The sequence below is a fragment of the Puntigrus tetrazona genome, chromosome 9 (genome assembly GCF_018831695.1).
Source record: "Puntigrus tetrazona isolate hp1 chromosome 9, ASM1883169v1, whole genome shotgun sequence".
Taxonomy (NCBI): domain Eukaryota; kingdom Metazoa; phylum Chordata; class Actinopteri; order Cypriniformes; family Cyprinidae; genus Puntigrus; species Puntigrus tetrazona.
Window position 1 is genome coordinate 10,007,604 of NC_056707.1, and position 22,988 is coordinate 10,030,591.

Consider the following 22,988-nt stretch of genomic DNA (forward strand, 5'->3'; position numbering starts at 1 on the left):
ATTCGGCTCTTTCGGCTCGGCTCCCTTAGAACTTTTTTTTTTCATTAAACGCTATATATATATATATATATATATATATATATATATATATATATATATATATATATATATATATATATATATATATATATATATATATATAAATCATTTGTCATTATTTGTGGTGTTTTTGACAGTGCAGTGCAGATTCTTCCTGCCATTACCTTAACCAGGTGTGAGTAGACCGAAGCCTTGCCCTCCCTCCAGATCGGCTGTTCCCATTCAAAACAATATTCGGCTCTTCTAGCGAACTAGAAGAGTCGGCTCTTTTGGTTCGCTACAAAGAATCGGCTCTTCGCGAACGACACATCACTAGTGAGTCAGGAAGCACTTGTACCTAGCTTTACAAGGCTGGTTATTTGTCTTCAGTATTTTCTCAAAACCAAAACGTGTCACTCGATTCTGACTTTGTCCGCGGTAAGATACTCTTCTGTTTGTTAATGACATGACAACATTAGCGAGAGCGATACTGCAGCAGGATTTGGATCATTTTCTGACTGTCTAACTACTTCCCGTCAAGAGTGACTGCAACCTGATAAACGTAATTCGTGCATGCGTCAATATAAGTATTTATAAATAAAGTCTGATTAATTTAATGAAAAGTTGAAGTGTTATGTTGACACGGCAATATTGTTTTAATGTGCTTGCTGTTTACTGTAGAATTCATCGCAGTTTTTCTTTGTTCTTTCTCTACGTGTTTAGACACACTGACAGCATGACAGTGTTTGAAAACTGCACGGTGGTGTTAGATGTGAAGAACCTGCCTTTTAAATGCAAGAATAAACTGAGATTAGCTCTTCTGGAGAATGGAGGAACCATCTCATATGTCATCAACAAAGAGGTTCCTGTCCTCTTACTCATGATCTTTTTCTTTTGTGTTATTAAATGCATTTACACTGAAAGTTCATTTATGCATGAATAAAGAGTTGGGTTTTGAAACCTGGATACAATTGACAGATATTTGATACGGATAACTCTGATACTGTTCATTTAAAGTAGTTAAAACGAGCGCAGGGACATTTAGGTTATAATCCAACGATTAGTCACATGATGTGTTTTTATGTCATTATCCATAATCTAATTCAAACATAATTTAATGAATATATATATATATATATATATATATATATATATATATATATATATATATATATATATATATATATATATTAGTACAAAAATTCTGTAAACAAAGAGGAAAGTGGAAGTGTTAAACATTTATTTTTTATTAATGAACAAAATGCAGTGAATGAACAAAACTAAATCAAATCAATCAAATCACCCTTTGCCTTCAAAACAGCAGCGATTCTTCTAGGTACACCTGCACACAGTTTTTGAACGACCTCGGCTGTTCCCAACATCTTGGAGAACTAACCACAGATCTTCTGTGGATGTAGGCTTCTCGCATCCGTCTGTCTCTTCATGCAATCCCAGACACGTGATGTTGAGATCAGGGCTCTGTGGGGGCCATGCCATCACTTCCAGTATTTCTTGTTCTTCATTACGCTGAACATAGTTCTTAGTGACTTTGGCTGTATGTTTGGGGTTGTTGTAAATTTGGGGCCAATCATATGCCTCCCTGGTATTGCATGATGGATAAGTATCTGCCTGTATTTCTCAGCATTGAGAACACCATTAATCCTGACCAAATCTCCAACTCTATTTGCAGAAATGCAGCCCCAAACATTTATCCATCATATTCCATCATGCTTCACTGTTTCCTGCAGACACTCATTATTGTACCGCTCTCCAGCCCTTCGACGAATAAACTGCCTTCTGCTATACAGCCCAATATTTCAGATTTTGATTCATCAGTCAGTCAGGACCTGCTGCCATTTTTCTGCACCCCAGTTCCTGTGTTTTCGTGCACACTTGGCCTTGTTTTCACATTGGAGGAATGTCTTTTTGGCTGCAAATCTTCCATGAAGACCACTAAGTTTCCTGGCCCGACCACTGTGTCTACGATCCTCAACGTTGCCTGTTTCTTTAGTGCTTCTTCGAAAGAGCTTGAACAGCACATCTTGAAACCCCACTCTTTGAAATCTTTGTCTGGGAGAGACCTTGTTGATGCAGTATAACTACATTTTGTCTTGATATTGTGCTCAATCTTGCCATGACACGAAACGGTCTTTCACAACCTCACCTTGGGAGCAGGTTTGGCTGTTCCTCACCTAGTTTTAAACCTCCTACACAGCTGTTTCAGCTCATGACTGGGTTTCAACCTACGTGTGACATTGATGATCATTACCACTTGTTTGGTATAACTGGTTGATCGTACACCTGACTATAATGCTACAAAATCCCTGACTTTGTGCAAGTGTACTTTTTAAGAGTTGGTAGTAACACCAAATATTGATTTGATATAGATTTTTCTTTTGTTCACTCACTTTGCATTTTGTAAATTGACAAAAATAAACGGATTATTTACATTTCTGCATTCTTTGTTTAAACTATATATGTATGTATGAAGTGGTTTATCCATTTGGTACAGCTTAAATTGTCATTGGAGCTGCAGTGTCTCTTCTGACCACCGTTTCTCTCCTCCAGTGCTCTTTTGTGGTCACTAGCAGTGTGAATGATCTGAGCAGTAACCGGCAGCGCAGCATCCAGAAGCTGCAGATCCCAGTGGTCGGGGCACAGTATGTGTGGAGCTGTCTGGACCAAGGACATCTCCTGCCTTTGAAGGAGCATACTTTGACCCCACAGCTGCCATTTCCCGCCTCTGAATTCCTCCCTCCTTCAGGTACGAGTTAAATTTTCAAACTTAAATACTATAAATTGACTCACATCAGATGTGAAAGGAGGTGGAGTGACAGAATAAATGGGAGTGTCAAAGCCACATTAGTTTTATTTGGAGTTGGAGTGTTATTTCTGTGTTTGCGTATGCTTGTGCTTGTGTTGCAATGTATTTTTGTTGATAAATATTTTTTGTGACACTGTTGACATAATGTTGTTTTTCACCACAAAGATTTAAGTGATTGATTAAAGTGTTGACACGCATTCTAGGGAAAGAGACATTCAAAGGTCTCCCTGAACTCCCAAAGACTGAGGTTGAGGTTCTTGAGAAGGGTGGACCCCGTCCTGGCAGGTTCAGGTGCGCTCTTGTTTTGTTTTGTTTTGTTTTTGGTTTTGGTTTTTTTGGTTTTTGGGGGGGGGGTTTTATCACTGTCGGTTTTTAAATTGTTCATTAGTTTTAATTTTATAGTTTTAATCAGCCTCTACAGCGCTTGACCTGTTAAGATGTGCTTGTTTACAAGATTGCATCTTTTCCTTTACTCACAGAGTTTACAAAGAAGGCGGCCATGACCTGCCTAAATTTCCTTCATATTTTCAAGTGGCCAAGTATTCAGTTTTTGAGAGAGTGAGTGACTTCATGCACCAATCACATTAACACTACTACTGGACATCAGGGGGTGAAATAAAATAAATAGAGAAAAATGTACGATGACCCTTACAAAAAAGTTCAAATGTGCTAAAATAGGAAAGTATACTTTTAGTCTACTTTTTATGTTCTTCTCAATAATGGCCTTTTGTACTTCTAAGAAATACACTTAAAGCATGTGTGGACCGGGGAAGTGGCTTGTTTTTCTACTTTTGTTTTAAATGAACACTAACAGTAGAAAGGGCGTGATTAAGGATGTCACTCTCATGCCCAAGTCGTCAAACTGATGTCATCAGAAAAGGCCCGTCGTTTTAGAGGGGAGGAGCGTTTTCAGTTTTGGATTAAAGATTACAAAGGCAAACTTGCACAAGTGAACTGTTCACCACAAAAAATAGCAATATGAGCTAAATGTGATTTAAAGCACCACTTGATTATTATTCTGAATAAATAGGAGCATATTTGATCTGAGAATATCATATTACTTGACTCACTATGTCTGTCTTAATGAATCGTGACATGAGATTGTAACTGCTGCAAGATTAATCATCTGGATCAGTTGTATTCACAGATGAATCATTCAGTGGTAGCCTGTTTGTGAACCTGCTGACTGAAAAGAATCGTCTCAAAAGATTCTGAGCATGTTGCGTTCGTGACTATAGCAACAGATTCCTGGTAAATTCTTCCATAATCTTCCATGTTCCTTGTTATATGGTAGGGGCGCTAGTACACGTCATCTCTACAGAATTGAAGAAGAAACTGAAATAACAGATTAATACTATGAAATAAAATGTCACCAATGAGGAGGTAATAATGACTGTCAAGATTTGGGGTGTTAGTCGACTTCATCTACATGTTGATTATCATTCTGAATATTCTTGTTTCAGCTTTTTGTTTAAAATGTTGTTCATTTCTTTATTTTTTGTTTATGAAAACTACCCCCCACCAGGCTATCCTACGAACTATAAATTAGTATCTAAATAGTGACATAGTAGTATGCTTTCAAAAAATTACTAGCATACTTGCAGTATAAAACTACTGAACTGAGACTTTACTTCAAAGTGTACTAAAAATGCTACTACAAGTATTTCATTTCTAAAATATCAGTATACCTATTAGTGTAGTTGCAGTACAAGCAAAAACATTGATGTAAATTAGTTGTGTTAAGCTTAACAGTATACTTTTATAAACTAGAAAATGGGCGATTTAAATCTCAAGGAGTATTGAAAAAGTATATTACTAGTATGATATTTGTATACTTACTACATAAAGTATACTTAAGTAATGTTCAAGTATATTTTTAAGTAGACTAAATTAAATAAACAAAATAAACTACGTTTAGGTAAGGGGACCCCTTTTAACATTTTTGAGTTGATTCTAGTAGAGTGAACCACAGTTTGAAAGAATTTTCATGTCTACAATTGTTTTTTTTTTTGTTTTTTTTCAGGTCAAACCCAAGACCTTGTCTGTTCTGGAGCTGCAGAGTGCCAAAGGCCGAGAAGGCCAGCAGTATCGTGTGTTGTGTTCAGGCTTGGGTGAAGCTCAGGTTTGATCTCAGGAATCATACAGTAGATGGTGACGGAGATGCTGAATTTGTCTTGTGGTGATGTTGATGAACTCTCTCTCTCTCTGTAGACCGCAGTGGTTCAGGACAAGATTGTGTTCTGCGTGACGTCTGAAGATGCCGTGGAAGCATATCTGCAGCTGATGAAGGAGATGGAGGCCGAGGGATTCACAAAGACACACACACTTCTCCCTGAGCTTGAGCGCCTGGCATCCTACAGTCTGAAGCAGGTTAGATAAACACAACATTGATATAACATGTGACTAATGGATGTGAAATAATTGCTCCCTCTTGTGATTGGCAGCTGCTGTTGGAGGAGAAGCTAAACTGCAGCACGTTGTCAAAGGAAGTCGGTGTCTTTGTGGAGCTGGTTTGGACCGAAGCTCTCGGTTCTCTTAACAACATCCTGACGGTTCCTGTCTCCAGAATCAGCCTCAATGATGTGAGAACCAGCTTAGATCATCACACACTGAGCAGGAAAGGAGTTTGCTGTATTTAACGGTTCTGGTGTGTTAATTGGCTCTGTGCTGCTGCAGGTGAGCAGGGTGGAGGGATTGTTACTGCAGGCACAAAAGACTGAGAAAGAGGAGGAAGTCAAAGCCCTGCTGGACGAAGTCAACACTCTTCTGCCCCTCAGAAAGATCGACCCTCCATCTAAACACAAGCTTGTGTCTCAGAAACTAGACCTTTGTCAGGTATCACGTACGCTAATTATGGTATAAAAATTATTCTAATGCTGTAGAACCATTAAGATTATCACATTATAGTGTTTTTTTCCATGATAATTAAGTCTTTTTTTTTTTTAATTTCGGTACTGGTTGGTTTGAATTTTTTTGTAGTTTTCATTATTCTTAAAAACGATTGTCAGTTATATAGATAATCTTTAGAAACTTGATTAGATTTAAAAACTAGAATAGATTAAACAAAATTAATACAATGCTTAGTCCATACAATGAAATTACAATGAAAGTCCAATAAATTCTGAATTAAGTTCTTTTACATTTGAGGAACGTATTTGGCTTTTTAATTCTGACTTTTTCACTCTTGTAACTCTACTGTCGTCTCCAGCTGATCAGAGATATAGTAAATGTGAGCGAGACCACTCTGGGAAGCCCCTCACCCTCGTCTCTGGGAAAGTATCGAGCTCTGAGGTGCAGCATTGAGGTTGTTCCACCACAAAACCCTGAGTTTCATGTTGTATCTCAGCTGCTTCGGGACAGGTAAACGTGATCGTGCTGAGTGCGCTTTGAAGTTCAAACATAAACACTTTTCAGAGTCTTTAAATAATTATGTTAATCTTTTATCCGCTGCAGGCCTGTTCAGATTCAGCAGATACTGCGTGTCAGCAGAGGGGTGGAGCTTCAGTTGTTTATGGAGGACTTGGGCAACATTAAACCCCTCCTTCACTCCACTAGTCCCAGCAGTTTTGTTGGAATACTGTCACGGTAACCGTTATTAATAAATCTTTTATTTAAAATTTAACGTAGACAATCCAGGAAATGAAGAATACTAAAACAATATACAGACCAATTGTGAAATACAAAATACAAAAAACAATATCTGACTATAAATTGATACAACTTTATTTTTGTCATTTCTATTCAGTAATTTTACACACTCTTTATAGAGGTCTGCTGCTGCCCAGGGTTGGAGTCGAACAGCATGGGATTGAGAGAACGGATATCGGGAATCTCGGAGGAGGAATCTACTTCAGTGACTCTCTAAAGTCAGTTACTCAGTCCTCTCTTTATTAATTTATTAATAATGTGAAACCACGATCATGATGACAACTGGAGACTTTAGTCAGTCAGTAAGTTTCTTCTCTGTGTTAAAGGACTAGTGTGAAATACTCCAAGCCCAGTGTGACTGACGGCTCTCGGCTGCTGCTGGTGTGTGAAGTGGCGTTGGGTCGGTGTAAGGACCTGCTGAAGAAAGACACCACATTGACTCGTGCTCCTGACGGCTTCCACAGTGTTCATGGAGTCCAGCGCTCTCCCAACAGACTCTCTGAATTTGAGGTGCTTTTCTTACTCAGTTTCTGTGTACTAGGGCTGCACGATATATTGCATGTGATAGTCAGCCGCATCTCGTCAGTAAAGCCTTTGATTAGTAATACATTTTTTTAGATGGAGAGGCATTTAATACACAGAGCCATAGTTTGACTAGCTGACGTGACTATTGTATGCAATATATCGTGCAGCCCTATTATGTATTTAAATATTCTGCTTTTGTTACATGGTTCTGATTGTGTGTTTATATTTAAACAGGATGATGAGTTTGTGGTCTATAACACAGAGCAGATTAGACTGAAGTATGTGGTGCAGTACAGTCTGGAGGGAGACGAGTTAAAAGATTTCCAGCCTCAAATCAACACTGAGCTCACGGACACAACGCCTGATATCTGTGAGTAAAGTTTAGTGAACAGGACAAGCTTTTATATGTGGAGTTAACTGGTGCTGTGGAATCTATTACATTTTTTATAAATTAAATCTGAAAAATATGTTAAAATTTGGTGGTTTTGTGTGAATGGGTTTCTTTAGTGTCCAGTGATGACTGCGAGGCTTTGGAGTCCACTAAGAATCCTCTGGAGGAGATGAACGCAGGTTTGCTGGACAGCAGTGGTCAGAAACTTCCTCTAAAGGCTGTCAATGTGAGATGCAAGCTGATGGACCTGCTGTGTCAGGTACGATACTACAGCAGCGGACTGCAGTTTTCAAAGCAAAAGAAATGAGCATGATGTCCTAAATAAAGCAAAGATTTACACAATGATCAAAACTAATAAAATAAAGCTACAACAAAGCAGCGATGGACACAATCAAGACCACATGAACAAAGAAAGAGAACGCAACAGCGTTAACAAACTAAAAGACAGAAACAGAATTTCAAACCACAACATTAATTTTATCTCTGTCTCAGGTCGTCTTATTTCAGACCTACACAAACCAGAGTGCTGTTCCTATTGAAGCCAAGTATGTTTTTCCACTGGAGGAGACGGCAGCAGTGTGCGGATTTGAAGCCTTTATCAACGGAAAACACATCGTGGGAAAGGTGCGAGTCATTCAGAATTTGTCAAATGCAGCCTATACTCTTTAAACATCTTTTTCATCAATGTACCATGTCTGTTTTTGTCCTGTAGGTAAAGGAAAAGGAGCAGGCTCGTAAGGAGTACAAACAAGCCATAGAGAAAGGTCATGGAGCATACCTGATGGACCAGGATGCACCTGTGAGTTACTGTGACTGATCTGGGGCTCGTGTGTGTATGTTTGATAATGTATCAGAAGATCTCTTTAAGCTCATGTGTTTATGTGAGGCAGGATGTGTTTACTATCAGCGTGGGGAATCTTCCTCCTGGAGCCACAGTTTTGATCAAGGTGACGTTCATCACTGAGCTGGTGGTCAGATCAGGATCCGTAGTCTTCTCACTGTCTGGCAGCGTGGCACCATGGCAACAGAGAGCCGCCATTAATCAGACCACTCAGGTACGACTCTCATTTGTTACTGTATTTAAAATCCTGTTTGTCCTTCTGATTGTTAATGTTTTAACTGACAGCTGTGTTTTATTTCAGGCCACTGTTGAAAAGATTGGTGTGACGGAGCTTCAGTCAGAGGGGTGAGAATCTCAGATACGGGACATTTCACAGCCAAATCCTCTACAGATTCACAAACATTCATCTGTTGATGAGTAACATAAACATAAATATATATACAGTATACCTTACTGTTATATACAGTAGCACCTGGTCTAGTGTCCACTGTCAGGCCAAGCAGCTAATGGGTGGTTACAAGATTGTTGTTTTTAGTGTATAGTTAAGATCAAAATATTCAAGATCTTTTCAATATCCTCCATATTTTCTCTTTGATTTGTTCCCTCTTTTTCTTCAGGGAGTTTTCTCTGTCTATGTCCATTGAAATGCCTTATGAGATCATCAACTTGAGCTCTTCACACCGCATCAAAACCAAGGTTATTTTACTGTGCATTATCTTACGAAACGCTTAAAAAGAAAAAAAGAAACTAATTCAGTTGTGAACCGTATTAACATAATAGTTTTTTCTCTGTTCAGAGGACAGACTGTAAGGCAGTGATCAGCACGTTACCGGGACAGACTCTGGGGTCTGAAGGGTTACAGGTGTCCTTCAGTCTTTCTAATATCCACATGCCCAGGATGTGGGTCGAGAAGCATCCGGATAAAGATAGTCAGGTGAAGAAATGATCTGTTTCCCAGTCTGTCATGGTTTTTGCACACGAAGATGAACACTTTTTATCTTACGCTCCAAGAGAAAAGTGAACGTTGTTTGAATCTGCTTCCTGCAGGCCTGCATGCTGGTGTTTTATCCAGACTTTAAGTCCAGCGAGGTGTCCGGCTCTGGAGGTCCGTCCAGTGTGAGTGATGTGGTCATTCTTCTGGACTCCTCCAAGTCCATGCAGGGAGACGCCATGCTTAACGCCCGCAGGATTGCTCTTCAAGTCCTCAAATCTCTGGACCCCTCACTGAAGATCAACATAATCTCTTTCAGCACTGGTTAGAGCTCACTGAAGCTATCTGATATTGTTTAATTCATCATCATCTTGGACAATTTACAGTGAAAATGTGTTTTTACAGATTACAAAGAAGCTTTTCCTGCCCCAGTGCCTTTAGATGAGGCATCTGAAGCAGCCAGAAAATTCATTATGGTGAGTAAAGTGTACAGATCTTTCTGAATCTGATAGCTTAGCAGGCATATCATTTAATTTCTCCTCTCTTCAGTCGTGTGGCGGCTCTGGTGGCAGCACTGATCTGTGGAGGCCTCTCCGGAGCCTGAGTCTGCTGCGTCCCGGCCGGGGCGTGAGGAACATCCTGCTGCTCTCTGATGGACATGTTCAGAATCAGCCTCTCACTCTGCAGCTGGTCCGAGAAAACTCCTGCCACACGCGCCTCTTCACCTGCGGACTCAGGTCTGCCTGAGACAGATCTCTTTGTGTTTCCTTCATTTGCACTGAATTTCTGAATGTAGAGTTTGATTGGGTTTGTGTTTTTTTTAGCTTGACAGCTAATCGTCATATGCTCAGAGCTTTGGCTCAGGCGGGGGGAGGAACATATGAATTTTTTGACACAAAGATGAAACACACTTGGACACAGAAGGTGAATCACACACATTATTGTATTGTTTTTACCAACTTTAAACAAAGCATCATCTTTGCAAAATGGGCCAGGCTTGAGTCTGAGGCTTGAGTTGAAGTGATTTGTGGGTAATTTCAGGTGCGAGCTCAGGTTCAGCGTATGGAGGCTCCAGGCTGCAGATCAGTGGCAGTGAAGTGGCAGCAGTTTAATCCCACAGCGCCGCGTCCTGTTCAAGCCCCCTCACAGCTTCACGCTCTCTTCAGTGACTGTCACACTCTCGTCTACGGATTTGTGCCACACTGCACTCAGGTACGCAGGCGTTACTTAAAGCTGCTTATAATTATCAGAATGGGTCAATCAAACATTAGGCAACATCATGAATTTAGTGGTCATTTTACATGCCTTAATTATTTTAAACGGCAAAGATAACTGTCAACTATCAAGATAAAAAATAAGTATGTAAAATTAATCAAGGCTGTCAAATATTAAGATATACTATACTATATAACTGAAATGCCCAGTTAGTTGTGTTCATGTTATTGTTTTGAATTGTGTATTATTTCCTCATTTAGGCCACACTGTTTGGTGATTTGAGTGGACAAGAGATCAAAACGATGGTTTCCACCACAGAACTACAAAAGACAAAGGGGACTGTGAGTGAACATCTTAAATACTTAAATCACATAACCTGAAACATCATGAACTGTTTATCAGGCATTTATAAAGGTGTGTCTGTGTGTGTGTGTTTATTTATGTACAGCTCCTTCACAAGTTAACAGCAAGAGCGATCATCAGAGACTATGAAGATGGCATTCTAGCTAACAGTGAGGCAGAACACGAGGTACAATATGTGGCTGCATGATGATATTTTTTATATAACTGGCAGATTTGATAACAGAAAAACCTGACTTTCCATCATTTAACTCTTAATCAGGGGAAGAAAGCAGAGCTGAAGTCCTACATCATTGAGCTCAGTAAAGAGTTCTCCATCTTGTCCCAGTTCACAAGCTTTGTCGCCATTGAAGAGAGGGTATGACTGCTGCTAATTTAATGATTGCCTGTTTAGGTCACTGATGCTAAATGTAAAAAAAAGATCAAGTTTCAGAATTAATGGGAAATCTTTATTGAGTAGCTTGTCATCCTCAGAAATGCAACATTTGTAGCTCATGTAGTGGTTTACTGACTGGCTATTAATCACCCATGTATATAATTAAACCTTAACAAATATTGTGTGGTAGCTAGGTAGTCATGCCATTTCTAATAGTTCACATGTAAATAAATTATTTAACATTGATAAAAAGGAAAAAATAAACATCTGTACTCATCAAATCACTTTTTCACGACAAGGCAGAATCAAAGCAATTATAAGTGGAATATGCCATGATGATTTTTTTTTTGTGTGTCATGCATCTGTAAATGGGTAAATAGGGTATGCACTGACATTGCTTTCACTGACATTGAGTGGCAAAAGAGCCTGCTGCCAGACTGTATTTACTAGAGAAGATGTGAAAACACAATTAAAACAAATGATAATCAATTTAAACTAAAGGTTGTCTTGACATTTTTATATGCCTGATTTTGACAACAGGGAAAAACAAAAAGCAAATTTTCCTTAGAAGACATTTGGTTGATCTAAATCAAATATGAATTTGATCGTATATCATAATCATATTGTCCAGCCCAAAACATGTCAAATCTGTTTGGACAGTAAATCACAAACCTTTTTTTTTTTTTTTTTAGATGTTTTATGTGTTATGTATTTATGTTTATGTGTTATATTTCTGTCACAACATTTACGCAGTCTTTTTGCCACATAGTCGCTTCAGCTGACGGTGATGTTACCTGCATAAACTGAGCTCACCAACTAACATGTGCTCTTTGCAGGAGCAGAATGAGCTTGACACTGGGTTCACAGATATTCCTAAAATCATATCAGAGGAGGAGGTGGACATTTTGCCATATATAGGCTGGACTGAAGAGAAGCTGGATGCTCTGCATAGTAGCAGTGATGAAGATGATGATGTATGGGTAACAACAAACGATTCAGTGAAAGCTCTTATGTCATGTAATGAGAAATGTTGACAACTCTCACAACGATTTTTTTTGTTTCATTTTTTTTTTATTCAGGTGGGCCACATTATCTCCTCATCTCCAGATCTCCTGTATTCTGCTTGTGTACAAGCTGATTTTTATGATGATTTTATGGATGTTTATTCTGATTCTGATTATGAATTCATTGGCCAAGAATCTGAATGTCCCCCTTCTACTCCTAGCTCAAGAACCCTCGGGTATCGTTCAAGTGGCTATCTGCCAACTACATTTGTTTTAAAGAGTGCACCACTTCACTTTAATGCACCAGTAGCTGCTCCCAAAGTTTCTCTTCCTCCTCTTTTTGATGATTTAATGATTGGCAGTCCTGTCCTTGACCCTCCCTGTAACATTGAGGCAGTGGAATCTCTCCCCTTAAATTACAGCCTTGATTCCCAGTCAAGCATGACTCCTGTAGGTGCCTCAATGGATGCTCTTCATAGTGTCCGTCATCGACGCCAACGATATACTTCCACCCAGTTTTCCTATGACAGAGAGTTTGCCACCAAGCTTTCTGCCTCAACTCCTCCTGTCTATGCAGATTGTCCTCCTCTCGCATCTCAGAAATTCATGTCTTCAAGACCTGAATTTTTTTCCCGGAGAAACATGGCTGTTGGCCCCACTGTCTTTGATCAACCTGCATTGTCTGCGCCGCCCTCTCTCCCTCTATCTGGTGGCTTTGGCGGTTTCCTTCAGAGTCAAAATGAGTCTTTGAGTTTTGGTTCCTCAGCCACTGGACTCTTTGGAGCATCACCGGGACAGCAGCAACAGACACAACAAGCCGCTTTGACTTCTAAAGCTGGTAAGTTGACATTGATATCTGTGATCAGCGCTGAGATAAAGCAAAAGCAGCTTTCTTCTCTTTGTCTTATTTTTATGTCATTTTCTCCTCTTTCTATCCTTTCTCTGATCAAGCTACACAGAGTGTCACTTCCTCCATGGCTCCCCTTCTTCAGCCTGCAGGTCCTAAATTCGTCTTTGGAACTTCAAATAATGCATTTGGTGGCAGTACTGGTCTTTTCAAAAAGGCGGCTGAGCCCGAACAGTCTGGTTTCTCCGCTTTTACCATTGGAGTATCTCAGCAACGAAAACATCCTGTGTTTTCTGCACCTGGTAACTTGACTCACTTTGAGTTTCTATGCCTGATCAGTGTTCAGGTAGATTAAAAATATTCATAAAATGTATGTCTCATTTCTTTATTATGTTGGAACTAAAGGCTTTCCTAAGGGGAGAGGAAACATAGGTCTGTCGCTTCCAGGAAGACCAATAAGCAGACCAGACACAGTGGCCTGGAATGAGCTGTTTGAACTTCAGCATGAGGTGTTCACACATGATTCAATACACTTGATTTATATGCAGTGTGTAAATGTGCGATTGAATATGATCATGTGTAATGTGTTTGGATATAGGATGGATACTGGGAGTGCACTGACAGGCTGAGCAGCTTCCTCAACCTGGACATAGACTTTTTTGCCAATGTCTTCCTTCAAGAGAAAGGCATCCGTTCATTTGGTAAGGAGAGGGTTTTTTTTTAAAATGCCTGTTGTTGGTCTGGTCCATATGCAGCTTATTCTTCAGCAAGAACTGACCATTTAGACTATTTGTTCATATGTGCTATTTAGGTGCTTTACTCTGTAATACCAGCCAATCATAGTAGATCTTGTTAGAATTAGAAAGTGCTTTTCAACATGCATCAGGCTAAATCTGAATATATTTTAAAATAATCTTTATTTGTGTGAGTCAGAATCAATTACTGTGTCATGTTTCGTGTGTCAGGTGTGAAGGCTCATGCTGAAGTTCTGAGGCTGGTGGCGACTCTGCTGGTGCTGCAGCTGATCCGGGTGAAGAAGCTGGAAGTGGGACGGCTGTTGGAGTCTCTCCTTCGACTAAAAGATCCCCAGGAGCCCAGGTACCAGCACACGTCATCCCGCGGTGTACCCACTGACTCTACTCTTTTTGTATCCGTGACCTTCTGCTCTTCTCCATTCAGACCGCTGTACTGGGAGGCAGTGAAGAGGGCCGTGGACTGGGCCTGTCGGACGGACAGACAGTATCCGTGTGTGTGCAGCAGGCTGGAGATGGGCTGGGATTGGGAATCATCTACACGTCAACTACTGGGCTGTGATTCTCCACACCCTTATTCCCCGCTCAAACCTGTTCTGGAGAGACGTGTGGACGTGTCAGTCATGTAGAAACTGGGCAAATACTGCACTTACAGCACCTCTTCATTGACAAGCTTGCTGTTTGTTTGCTAACATTTTTTCCCCATAACTACACATTTTAAAGTCACTATGATTTATTTTTTAGTACATTCTCCTTAAATTCACATGGATGCAGATGCTAGAAACAGCTAAAAAGATTCACTTCTGCAGTTTAAGTTAGATATCAGAAAGATCATTTAACATAAAGACAGTGGGACAAAGACATCGAAACATTTAATAAAATCAGTTCATAATTACATTGTTGCCATGGTTACGGATTAGATTAGTTATTTAGTTCAGCTGTGTCTCCTTAATAAGCCTTACTGGTATGGGTAGGCTATTTAAGTTTTTACTTTTCCTGTTTTCTTGGTCTTGTTTTGGCTTTTATTTGTTTATGTATTGTGATGAATCTCTGGTCTGTTATTTCAGTTAAGGTCTTGTGTGGATTACCGTTTTAGATTCTCTGTCTGGCTGGGAACTAAATATTTGGCTAAATGCAGCCTATCATTGACTTGGTAGGTGTTGTGTCCTAGCTGTGTGGGCAGAGATAACATTAAAGGTTCACTGAAGTGCCTTGAAATGCATATAGTATATAGTATATATATAGTATATAAATGCATGTGTTCGTGACAAGTTCCTGTATTTAACCAATCTTGATACTGAATGTCCGATATTCAAACAAAACACACAAAGTTTCATATAGCTACAAACGGTGTAAATAATAAACCCAACGTGGTATTATTTAAACGTGAATAACCTACCAGTACACTAAACTAACACACAATATTTAAAGATATGAGGAATAAAAATTCGTCTGCTGTCATCGTCTGTATGAAAGGGTACAATATAAAGTATAGCATCGCGTGATGCGCCGTGGATGACGCTGGTTCAGCGCACTACGGAAAGCACGAAGTGTCTCTCTCGGGATCGCCGCCCGTTACCGGGAGATCTCGTCGTCTTCGGCTCAGTTCGCGCGGTTCACGTGACGCGCGCGCGTCTACGAACAGGTAAGTGAGGGCAGCCGCGTTTGTGTAGCGAGGTCACGCAGCGTTAACGGTATTGTTTCAAACCCCGTGTTTCTGCGCCGCGTTACTTGAGATCGCGGTAACATTTAGATTTAGTGTTAGCTAACGTTTTTAGCTTAAGTGGTAACGTTAGTCTGCGGGACCCCCAGGGCTCACTGATGTGGAGTAATCGGTGCGCATGGACTCCTAAACAGGGTTTATTCCCAAATTGCGGACAGGTTTACTACTAATCGTGCCTGCGATAAAGGCACGTTTATGCATGTGCCATCAATGTCATTTGCAACTTGGGGCCGCTGTGGTATCCCTGTTATCGGTGTAGATACGTGTTGCCAGTGGGTCTGGACCCCAAGAAACCTCAGACGACTCGAAGTCACTGTTTCGGATCATACGGCTACATACTTGCTATGCAGGCCGATCTGAGATCTGCAAGAGTAGAATTGGTGTAATTCATGCGTGATACGTTTAGTGTTGAATTAGGCTTCTATTCCCGGGATATTTCATTATATATATATATATATATATATATATATATATATATATATATATATATATATATATATATAGAGAGAGAGAGAGAGAGAGAGAGAGAGAGAGAGAGAGAGAGAGAGAGAGAGAGAGAGATATGATAGATGATATATTTCTAATAACATTTCTAATATGATCAGGAATTTTTTTTATTGAAAAGTCGGTAGACAATCTGTTTTGCAGAAAAACAGACAAGAAAACATGCAATTGCTAGGGTGCCAGGGTGGTTTTTAGGGTGTTTCAGGGGTTGCCTGGGGTGAGATTGCTAAGGTTTTTGCTGTGGTTGCTAGGGTACATTGTTAGATGCTAGGGTGCTGAACCTTCCTTTGGTTAACAGTACTGTACAAATACATGCAAGCTACGTTAAAGAGAGAAGGGAGAAGTAGTAAGCCAACATTTCCAAAGTATTACATAGTGATAATTCAATGAGTGCACATATTACTTTAATGTAGTTCTATAATAATGCTAATAACTGCAAATTTTTACCAAAACTACCAACATTAAATCATTAAATTCTATATTAATATTACAAAACATTATTAGAATTGTTAAATAATACTATTACCATAAAATAAGTTATTACCCTATAATGTGTGCTACACATATTTACTGTGATATCACACACTTGTATACCTTTTTCAATATCATTGACATGTATTTATAGTTTTCAGTCATGTGACCGGCTCGAAGACCTGGAGGGCGAAACATCCATAGCACTGCAGGACATGCCCATTATGTTTTCATCTGTTTCACAGCCACAAATATTTCGATCACCTCTCAAAACAATAAATCAAAGGTAGCCTGTGAACAAATGTTTTGGCAGTTTTCAATCCATATTAAGCCCCTGCGGCAAACGGTACAACACGTTGTAAAAGCACAAATAGACATCATCAATAAGGTGTTTACTGAATTTAGCTTTTTCTTTTAATATCTGCGTTTTACAGCATTGTTACTTGATCTGCATAAAAATAACTGGCGGTCAGTAGAGCAAAGCTTTCTTTTGCCTGCCAGGTGGGCATTACTATAAGAATGTGACGTCACACGAAAACTCAGTTGGATTGCATGTCACCCATCCCTAGGTTCAACACACTTTTGAACGGTTAACAATAAAGTACATTTTAGGATAGGCTTACATCAAGTCCTTCTGTAGAATTAAATATATTGTTGCATATCGTGTCGATAATTATAATACATTTTTTATTTTTTGATTGTAGTAAAAATGCCAGGTGGATCAACCCTTCGGCAGTGCACCCATTGCCTGGAAAAGATCAATTGTGCCAATCGAAGATGCCCCAAGGTAAATAATGTTGTCTATTGTACTGCCTAACTGCTCCATTTTCATGCATTTAAGCCCGAGTCTCTCTCTCTCTTTCTTACTCAGTGCGGTAAGCTGCTGGGCATGAAGTCCAGGCAGACGGCTCGTATGAAAGCCTTCCGGACCAGAGCCAAGGAATGGGCACGGAACGTCAAAAAGTCACACAATCAGGCAAAAATCTTCGACAACAGTGCCCTGCTGGTAATAAACATTTTGTCTTTCTCATTTGGTTATGCATCGCAGGTTCATTTTTACATTGTGCAGGGAAGCAACATCATGTAGCCGTGTCATGATACCATCTGCGTGTCATGATATTAAATTTAGCCCTACCTACAACTTAGTTTGATTTCTTACTTCTTATTTGCAAATTCTTGGAATTGCTCTGGTAGTTATGTTTATAAACACATACTAAGGACAGTGGACTGACCATTCTCCTTTTTTTAAAAGACAGCTTGTATGTGTATGATAAAAACAATGCCTTTCTCGCCTTTGTAACCTTGCTTTGGAAGTCTCTGTGTTTGCTTACATACGTTACTGTGTAGGTGGAAAAACTAAAGGCCCTTGGGTACTTTCCCCTCCTGCTGTGGGGAAAGTACAGACCGCAAAATAAAAAGTGGATTGTCCAGTTGCAGTGCCCATTTGAGCTACCAGTGGTAGTACATGAGGTTCTGGAGAAGATAGTGTGGTTATTTGAAGGTTTATTAGAAGGTAGGTCACATCACAGCATCAGTACATTCTTGACTCTCTAGTAAAGAGCATGTTTCTGGTTACTGCTTAAAACTCGCATATTGAATTGTAAGTAGCAGGTTCTTTTAATAAGAAAACGTAACTCACTTAAAGGTTGTGAGTCAGAAGCGCCAGACTGTCCTTGCAGAGTTGGTATTGCCCCATACCCCTCTGTGCACAGCCAGCATAGCCTGCTCTGTCAGGATCAAGAATCAGTTTTCTGTAATTGCTCTGAACACGCTCTAATATTTGTGTTGAAATGTCCTGTAACAGTGTTGTAAATACAACTTGACCACTGATTTCTAGTTGTGTCCTCTGTACTGCATCTTAAATGTCTTCTTTTTTTTTTTTTATCAAAGCATGTGATCCTGAAAGAGTGGAGATGGGGCAGCAAGAGAGGACAGGAGACGATGAGGCTGAAGGAGACCAGAGCGGACGGGGGGAGCACCGTGAAATAGGACAGACTGAGAGGAGGGAAATGCTGGATGCATGGATAGACAGAGGAGAGATGGAGGGACAGAAAGACTTCGAAGAGCTGATACTGATGGATATAGAGGAGATGGAAGCAGACAAGAAAAGACAACACACAGAGGAAGTGGGGAAAAAAGAGACTGAGGCAAAGAAGAAAGTAGTAGCAGCAAACAGGTAAGTGCCAATACAGAACTGAAGATTAAAAGCTTTCATACTGTCTTCATAAAGAGATATATATTATGCGTGAAAAATTACTTGGTCATCATAATTATCCACATTTATTGAACTACTTACAAGGCCTTTTAAATATAGACTAAATAATAAGTTGCTGTTGCATATCTAATGTATTATGTTTTGTGCAGGGGTGTCCAAACTCGGTTCTGGAGGACCAATGTCCTGAAGAGTTTAGCTACAACTTGCATTAATTGTGATTAAAGCTAAACCCTGCAGGACAGTTGGGAGCAGAATTGAACACCCATTGTCTTGAGTGTTTAAAATAACTAGATGCATTATCATCTCTGAACAGAAAAACACAGAAATTAAATTCCATGTCTTTGCTCAAACAGCTGTTCTTTCTACATCCAGGCGATGTGAAGAACCAGAAGAAGCTGAAGATTCTGAAGATAAAACTTCAGTAAGCTGTTTTTTTTTTCCCTTTTAAACCAAAGCTTAGTTAAAGGGGTCATATGATGAAGTTGACCTTTCTCTTTTGTGGAGTGTTACAAGCTATTTGAGCATAGATGAGATTCCTAAAGAAGCAAAGACTAATGTCTCAAATCCAAAGAGATGTTCTTTTAAAGTTGTGACTTGTCCACACACCCCTAAAATGGCTTATTTAAACATACCCCCACGTCTCGACGTCTCTGTGTGGGCTAAACACCACCAAAATGTTTACGTAAAGAAAGAAAGCAGGACTATTATTGCTGCTGTAGTGTTGCTGCTGGCGCCATGTGCTGGAGACACTGTGTTTCATTGTAAAACTACTTTGTTTCTGCTTTCGGTTTCGAGAGAAATTTGTGAAAATCAGCATTTATGCATGTTTATGACAACTGTCATTAAGTGTCATTCACTCAGTTATGTGAATTTGCAATGCAAAGATTTCCTTATTTAAGATGTCTTTATTATGGGCTAGGTTAAAGGGTAAATGTAGGCAGAAGTTTATGTAAGGGGTAAGGGTCAAATAATGTCATCTTTGCATTAAAAATGACATAACTGACTGAACACTTGTAATAAACATGCTTAAAACCTCCTTCATATTAGCAAATCATAGAGCAAATACTATCATATCTTATGCACACCCCTTTAAGTAAAATGTTACCCCGCATTTTACAGGGAACTTAATCTTGACCCTTTAGAGCAGCCTATGCTGGCTGTGCACAGAGGCTGTAAAGTGGGGCAATTGTAACTTTGCAAGGACAGTCTAATGCTCGAATGCAGACATGGTTATGTTTACATGGCACAGTGTGTAAAAAGACAGTATAAGTCATAATCGGTAATTATGTCCTCGCTGGATTCAACAAATACGTAAGTAAAATACCAGTTTAAAAATGGCTTTTATTGTTTTTGTGTCTATGTCATTATGATAAGAGGTTTAACATTTTAGAGGAGAAACGATAATGTACAATATGTGGAAAATAATGGAATTTTTTCTAACCTTAAACAGCATAAACACATTGAATTACACCAAAAACCCCAAATAGTGTTCTTTTTAGCAACATCATATGACCCCTTTAAGCAATTATATGTTCCTGGAACAGACCGGAACAGTCTTTTTGTTTCCATAGGGTCCTTCCTCACCCAGATCAGCTTCTTTGACAGCAATGAGCCCTTTCAATTTAATCACCATTTTACAATCTGGTGAGGCCAAATTGTTTGTGCAGTTGTTTTTGATACAGAACCTGAATGACCTTTTTAATATTAATTCTTACTTATTTAAACAGCTTCTAGCCCCTCGGACAGCATTCCAGTCATTTCAAAGGTGACATCAGACCCCACTCCTAAAAGGTACATCATTCTCATCCTTTTTCCCTTTTCATTTTCTCTTAGTTCTGTTTTTTTCACACAAAATGATTTCAAATCTGTCTTCTTTAGAACAAAGAGAAGTCCAGGTTTATCCCAGAGCAAACCTGTACAACGGGCAAGACCGTTATACGAGTACTGTAGCAACATACCGGGTAGTCCATCAATATCTGCAGCTACATCAGATGTCATAACCTCACTTTTGACAGTTGCAGACATTGATGGCATTAAAGTTATTGAAGAAACCAACAGCACGCCAATTACCAAACCCTTTGACCTTTCTAAGGTGAAGATGGAAGAAAAGACCAGCGACGATGCACCAAGTTTATATATTGAGTCCAGTGATCATGGTTCCATAAAACCTGAAACTGAAAACACCAGAAAGGAAAGGATGGAAACCTCAACATTCAATGGCCAAACAAGCATAAAAACTCAAACAGAATGTTTGATTGTAAAGGTGGAGAAAGACGAGCAGATAAGAAAGGAAGAAGTTGAGATCAAGGAGGAGGAGACTGAGAGTGATGTGTGGATGGAACAGAGCACTAATGAGGCCGAAAGTAGGATAAAAAACAATACAGAAATAATCAAAGGCCCCATGGAAGTTGAGAGGTGTAGTGGCATAGAAGTTTCAGGACTAAATCTTAAAAGACTAGAGGAGATACCTAAGGAGACTAAGATCAGTTTTGAACAACATGAAAAGTCAAATGTAGAAAACCAGGAAGATATGACGTATATAACACACTTTAACACGTTCTCTGTACAATCCACACACTGCATCAAAGAGATTATGAAAGAGAGGGATGAGTTAAAAATTAAACACGAGGTGTTGTTGCAAATCAAAGTTGAGAAAGAAGCACAGGACAAGGTATTTTGTGACCGGTTCAAAGCTGAGGGGCAGGAACACTCGTCAACAACAAATGAAAATGTAGATGACAAATTGGCTCTTCAAATGGACTTGCTTCAAAGGGAGCTGGAGAAGTGCAATGATGAATGCAATGAACTAAGAAGAAAGGTGAGCACCTGATATTTTTAACTTTATACGTTTTTATAAATAATAAGAAATTAAAAGACAGCAGTCCTTCCAGAAAATGCATGGATTTCCAGCCTGTCCCCAAAGCATTGAACTCTATTGTTAACAATGGAACTTGCGACAGTGGTTGCTTTTGGGAAACGCAAAATGCTTCCAATTTTTTTTTATTTTAATCAAATGTGATCAACAGAAGCTGAACTGCACTTTTCGGGCATTGACCAAGCAAATACGAGCTGATTTGATTCATGTGCAATGATCAGTGTTTCTATCTGAATAAAAAGAATAACCAAATTTACAAATTCTAGTTCTAAAACCATCGGATCATCAAAGATTTGATTGCATGGACATTTTGGAGGGACAGAGATCTCTAAAAAAATATCTTCAATTGTGTTGATGAGCCAAAGTCTTAAGGGTTTGTAATTAAATAAGGGTTAGTAAAGAACAGAATTTAAATTTGAGTAAACTAACTCTTAACTGGAAAAAACTTATGTAAGCCATGCTGGTTAAGATGGCTAAGAAAAATAATGGGGATGTTACAGTATCCTCTTTTCTTTCATTCATCAATATCCACAAACTCGATTGTATTCTCAAAGCTGGAGAGCTTGGAGCAGGAGAACGTCTGTGAGCTGTTGCAGAAGGAAGTAGAAGAGCTGAGGAAACAAAGAGAGGAGTGGATCAATGCAAGAGAACCAGAGACCATGAAGGACAATAACACTAGTTCAGGACAAACATGCAGAGCAAGCACGGCTGCAAACCTTGACAATGGGTTCAAAAAGGAAGAAAAGAGCAGTGAAAGACCTGAGGAGGGAGAGAACAGCGTCACATTGGCCAAGTAAGAGCCTTGCTGACTTTAAGTGGGATGTGGCCTTTCTGTACATGCTCATTAGGAGTCATGTTTTGATGCAAATATATAATTCTGCTCTCTTATCTGTCATCAGGTTGAGGGAGCTGAGGTGCAGCATCGCCCGTTTATTGGTCACTTTTGTTCCTGCCCTGGACCTCGACCTTGACCAAGTGAACTATGACTGTGAGGTCATAGATGAGATTTTGAAACAGGTCATACAAGGAGATTTACCCTGCTGAGACCGCCTTCAACTGTTAGTCTAGGTCTAGGTTATTGTTTTGTGCATGGAGAGCAAATACTATTAAATTAATTTTCATTTATTTACAAGTTTTCCTGATTAACACTTGCAATACTTTGGGCAAGTTTTGCATTATAAATTATAGAATTATGTGAATAACATTTGACCTTTTTGTCACAAGGCTTATAAATGTTGAGCCATTTCATGCCACTTTGATGTACTTCTTTTGATATGCAGTTGTTTATTTACCACGTATAAATGTTTGTATACACAATTGTGAGTTGAAGTGTTACAGACAGTTTTGTGTATAATATTGTACATAGTGCCTTTTTTTGGGGAAAAAAAAAGGTTATATATTAAATACGTTTCATAGTTGTTTGATTTAATATAGTTATGTCTGTCTTTCTTACTTTCTCACATGAGAT

The 22,988-nt window shown here is 39.3% G+C and overlaps 2 protein-coding genes across 4 annotated transcripts; both read left to right on the forward strand.

The window, feature by feature from the left end:
• Positions 1-338: 338 nt before the first annotated feature.
• LOC122351208 (protein mono-ADP-ribosyltransferase PARP4-like) lies at positions 339-14,627 on the forward strand. 3 transcript variants are annotated; one of them, XM_043248128.1, is made up of 36 exons: positions 339-456; positions 742-880; positions 2,587-2,782; positions 3,046-3,133; positions 3,322-3,400; positions 4,866-4,964; positions 5,054-5,212; positions 5,287-5,424; positions 5,519-5,677; positions 6,051-6,202; positions 6,296-6,427; positions 6,610-6,708; positions 6,817-7,000; positions 7,250-7,385; positions 7,523-7,665; positions 7,899-8,030; positions 8,119-8,205; positions 8,297-8,461; positions 8,549-8,592; positions 8,865-8,943; positions 9,044-9,181; positions 9,295-9,502; positions 9,584-9,654; positions 9,728-9,915; positions 10,003-10,102; positions 10,220-10,390; positions 10,654-10,734; positions 10,842-10,922; positions 11,016-11,111; positions 11,966-12,103; positions 12,209-12,971; positions 13,085-13,282; positions 13,386-13,489; positions 13,579-13,681; positions 13,946-14,078; positions 14,160-14,627. In XM_043248128.1, the coding sequence occupies exons 2-36, from the start codon at positions 755-757 to the stop codon at positions 14,359-14,361; spliced, it is 5,172 nt and encodes a 1,723-aa protein (XP_043104063.1). In that variant the 5' UTR covers positions 339-456; positions 742-754; the 3' UTR covers positions 14,362-14,627. The 3 variants fall into 3 exon arrangements, with proteins under 3 accessions (XP_043104063.1, XP_043104062.1, XP_043104064.1); XM_043248127.1 differs by having other exon boundaries at positions 350-580; XM_043248129.1 differs by having other exon boundaries at positions 351-580; positions 13,133-13,282.
• A 462-nt stretch (positions 14,628-15,089) lies between these two features.
• Positions 15,090-22,949, forward strand: LOC122351209 (MORC family CW-type zinc finger protein 3-like). Its single transcript, XM_043248131.1, is given in 12 exon segments — positions 15,090-15,377; positions 17,135-17,217; positions 17,302-17,436; positions 17,778-17,943; positions 18,321-18,606; positions 19,018-19,066; positions 20,217-20,289; positions 20,373-20,436; positions 20,524-21,463; positions 22,075-22,313; positions 22,420-22,546; positions 22,548-22,949. Coding segments are annotated over 12 exon segments (2,328 nt in total). The 5' UTR covers positions 15,090-15,247; the 3' UTR covers positions 22,584-22,949.
• The last annotated feature ends 39 nt before the right edge of the window (positions 22,950-22,988 follow it).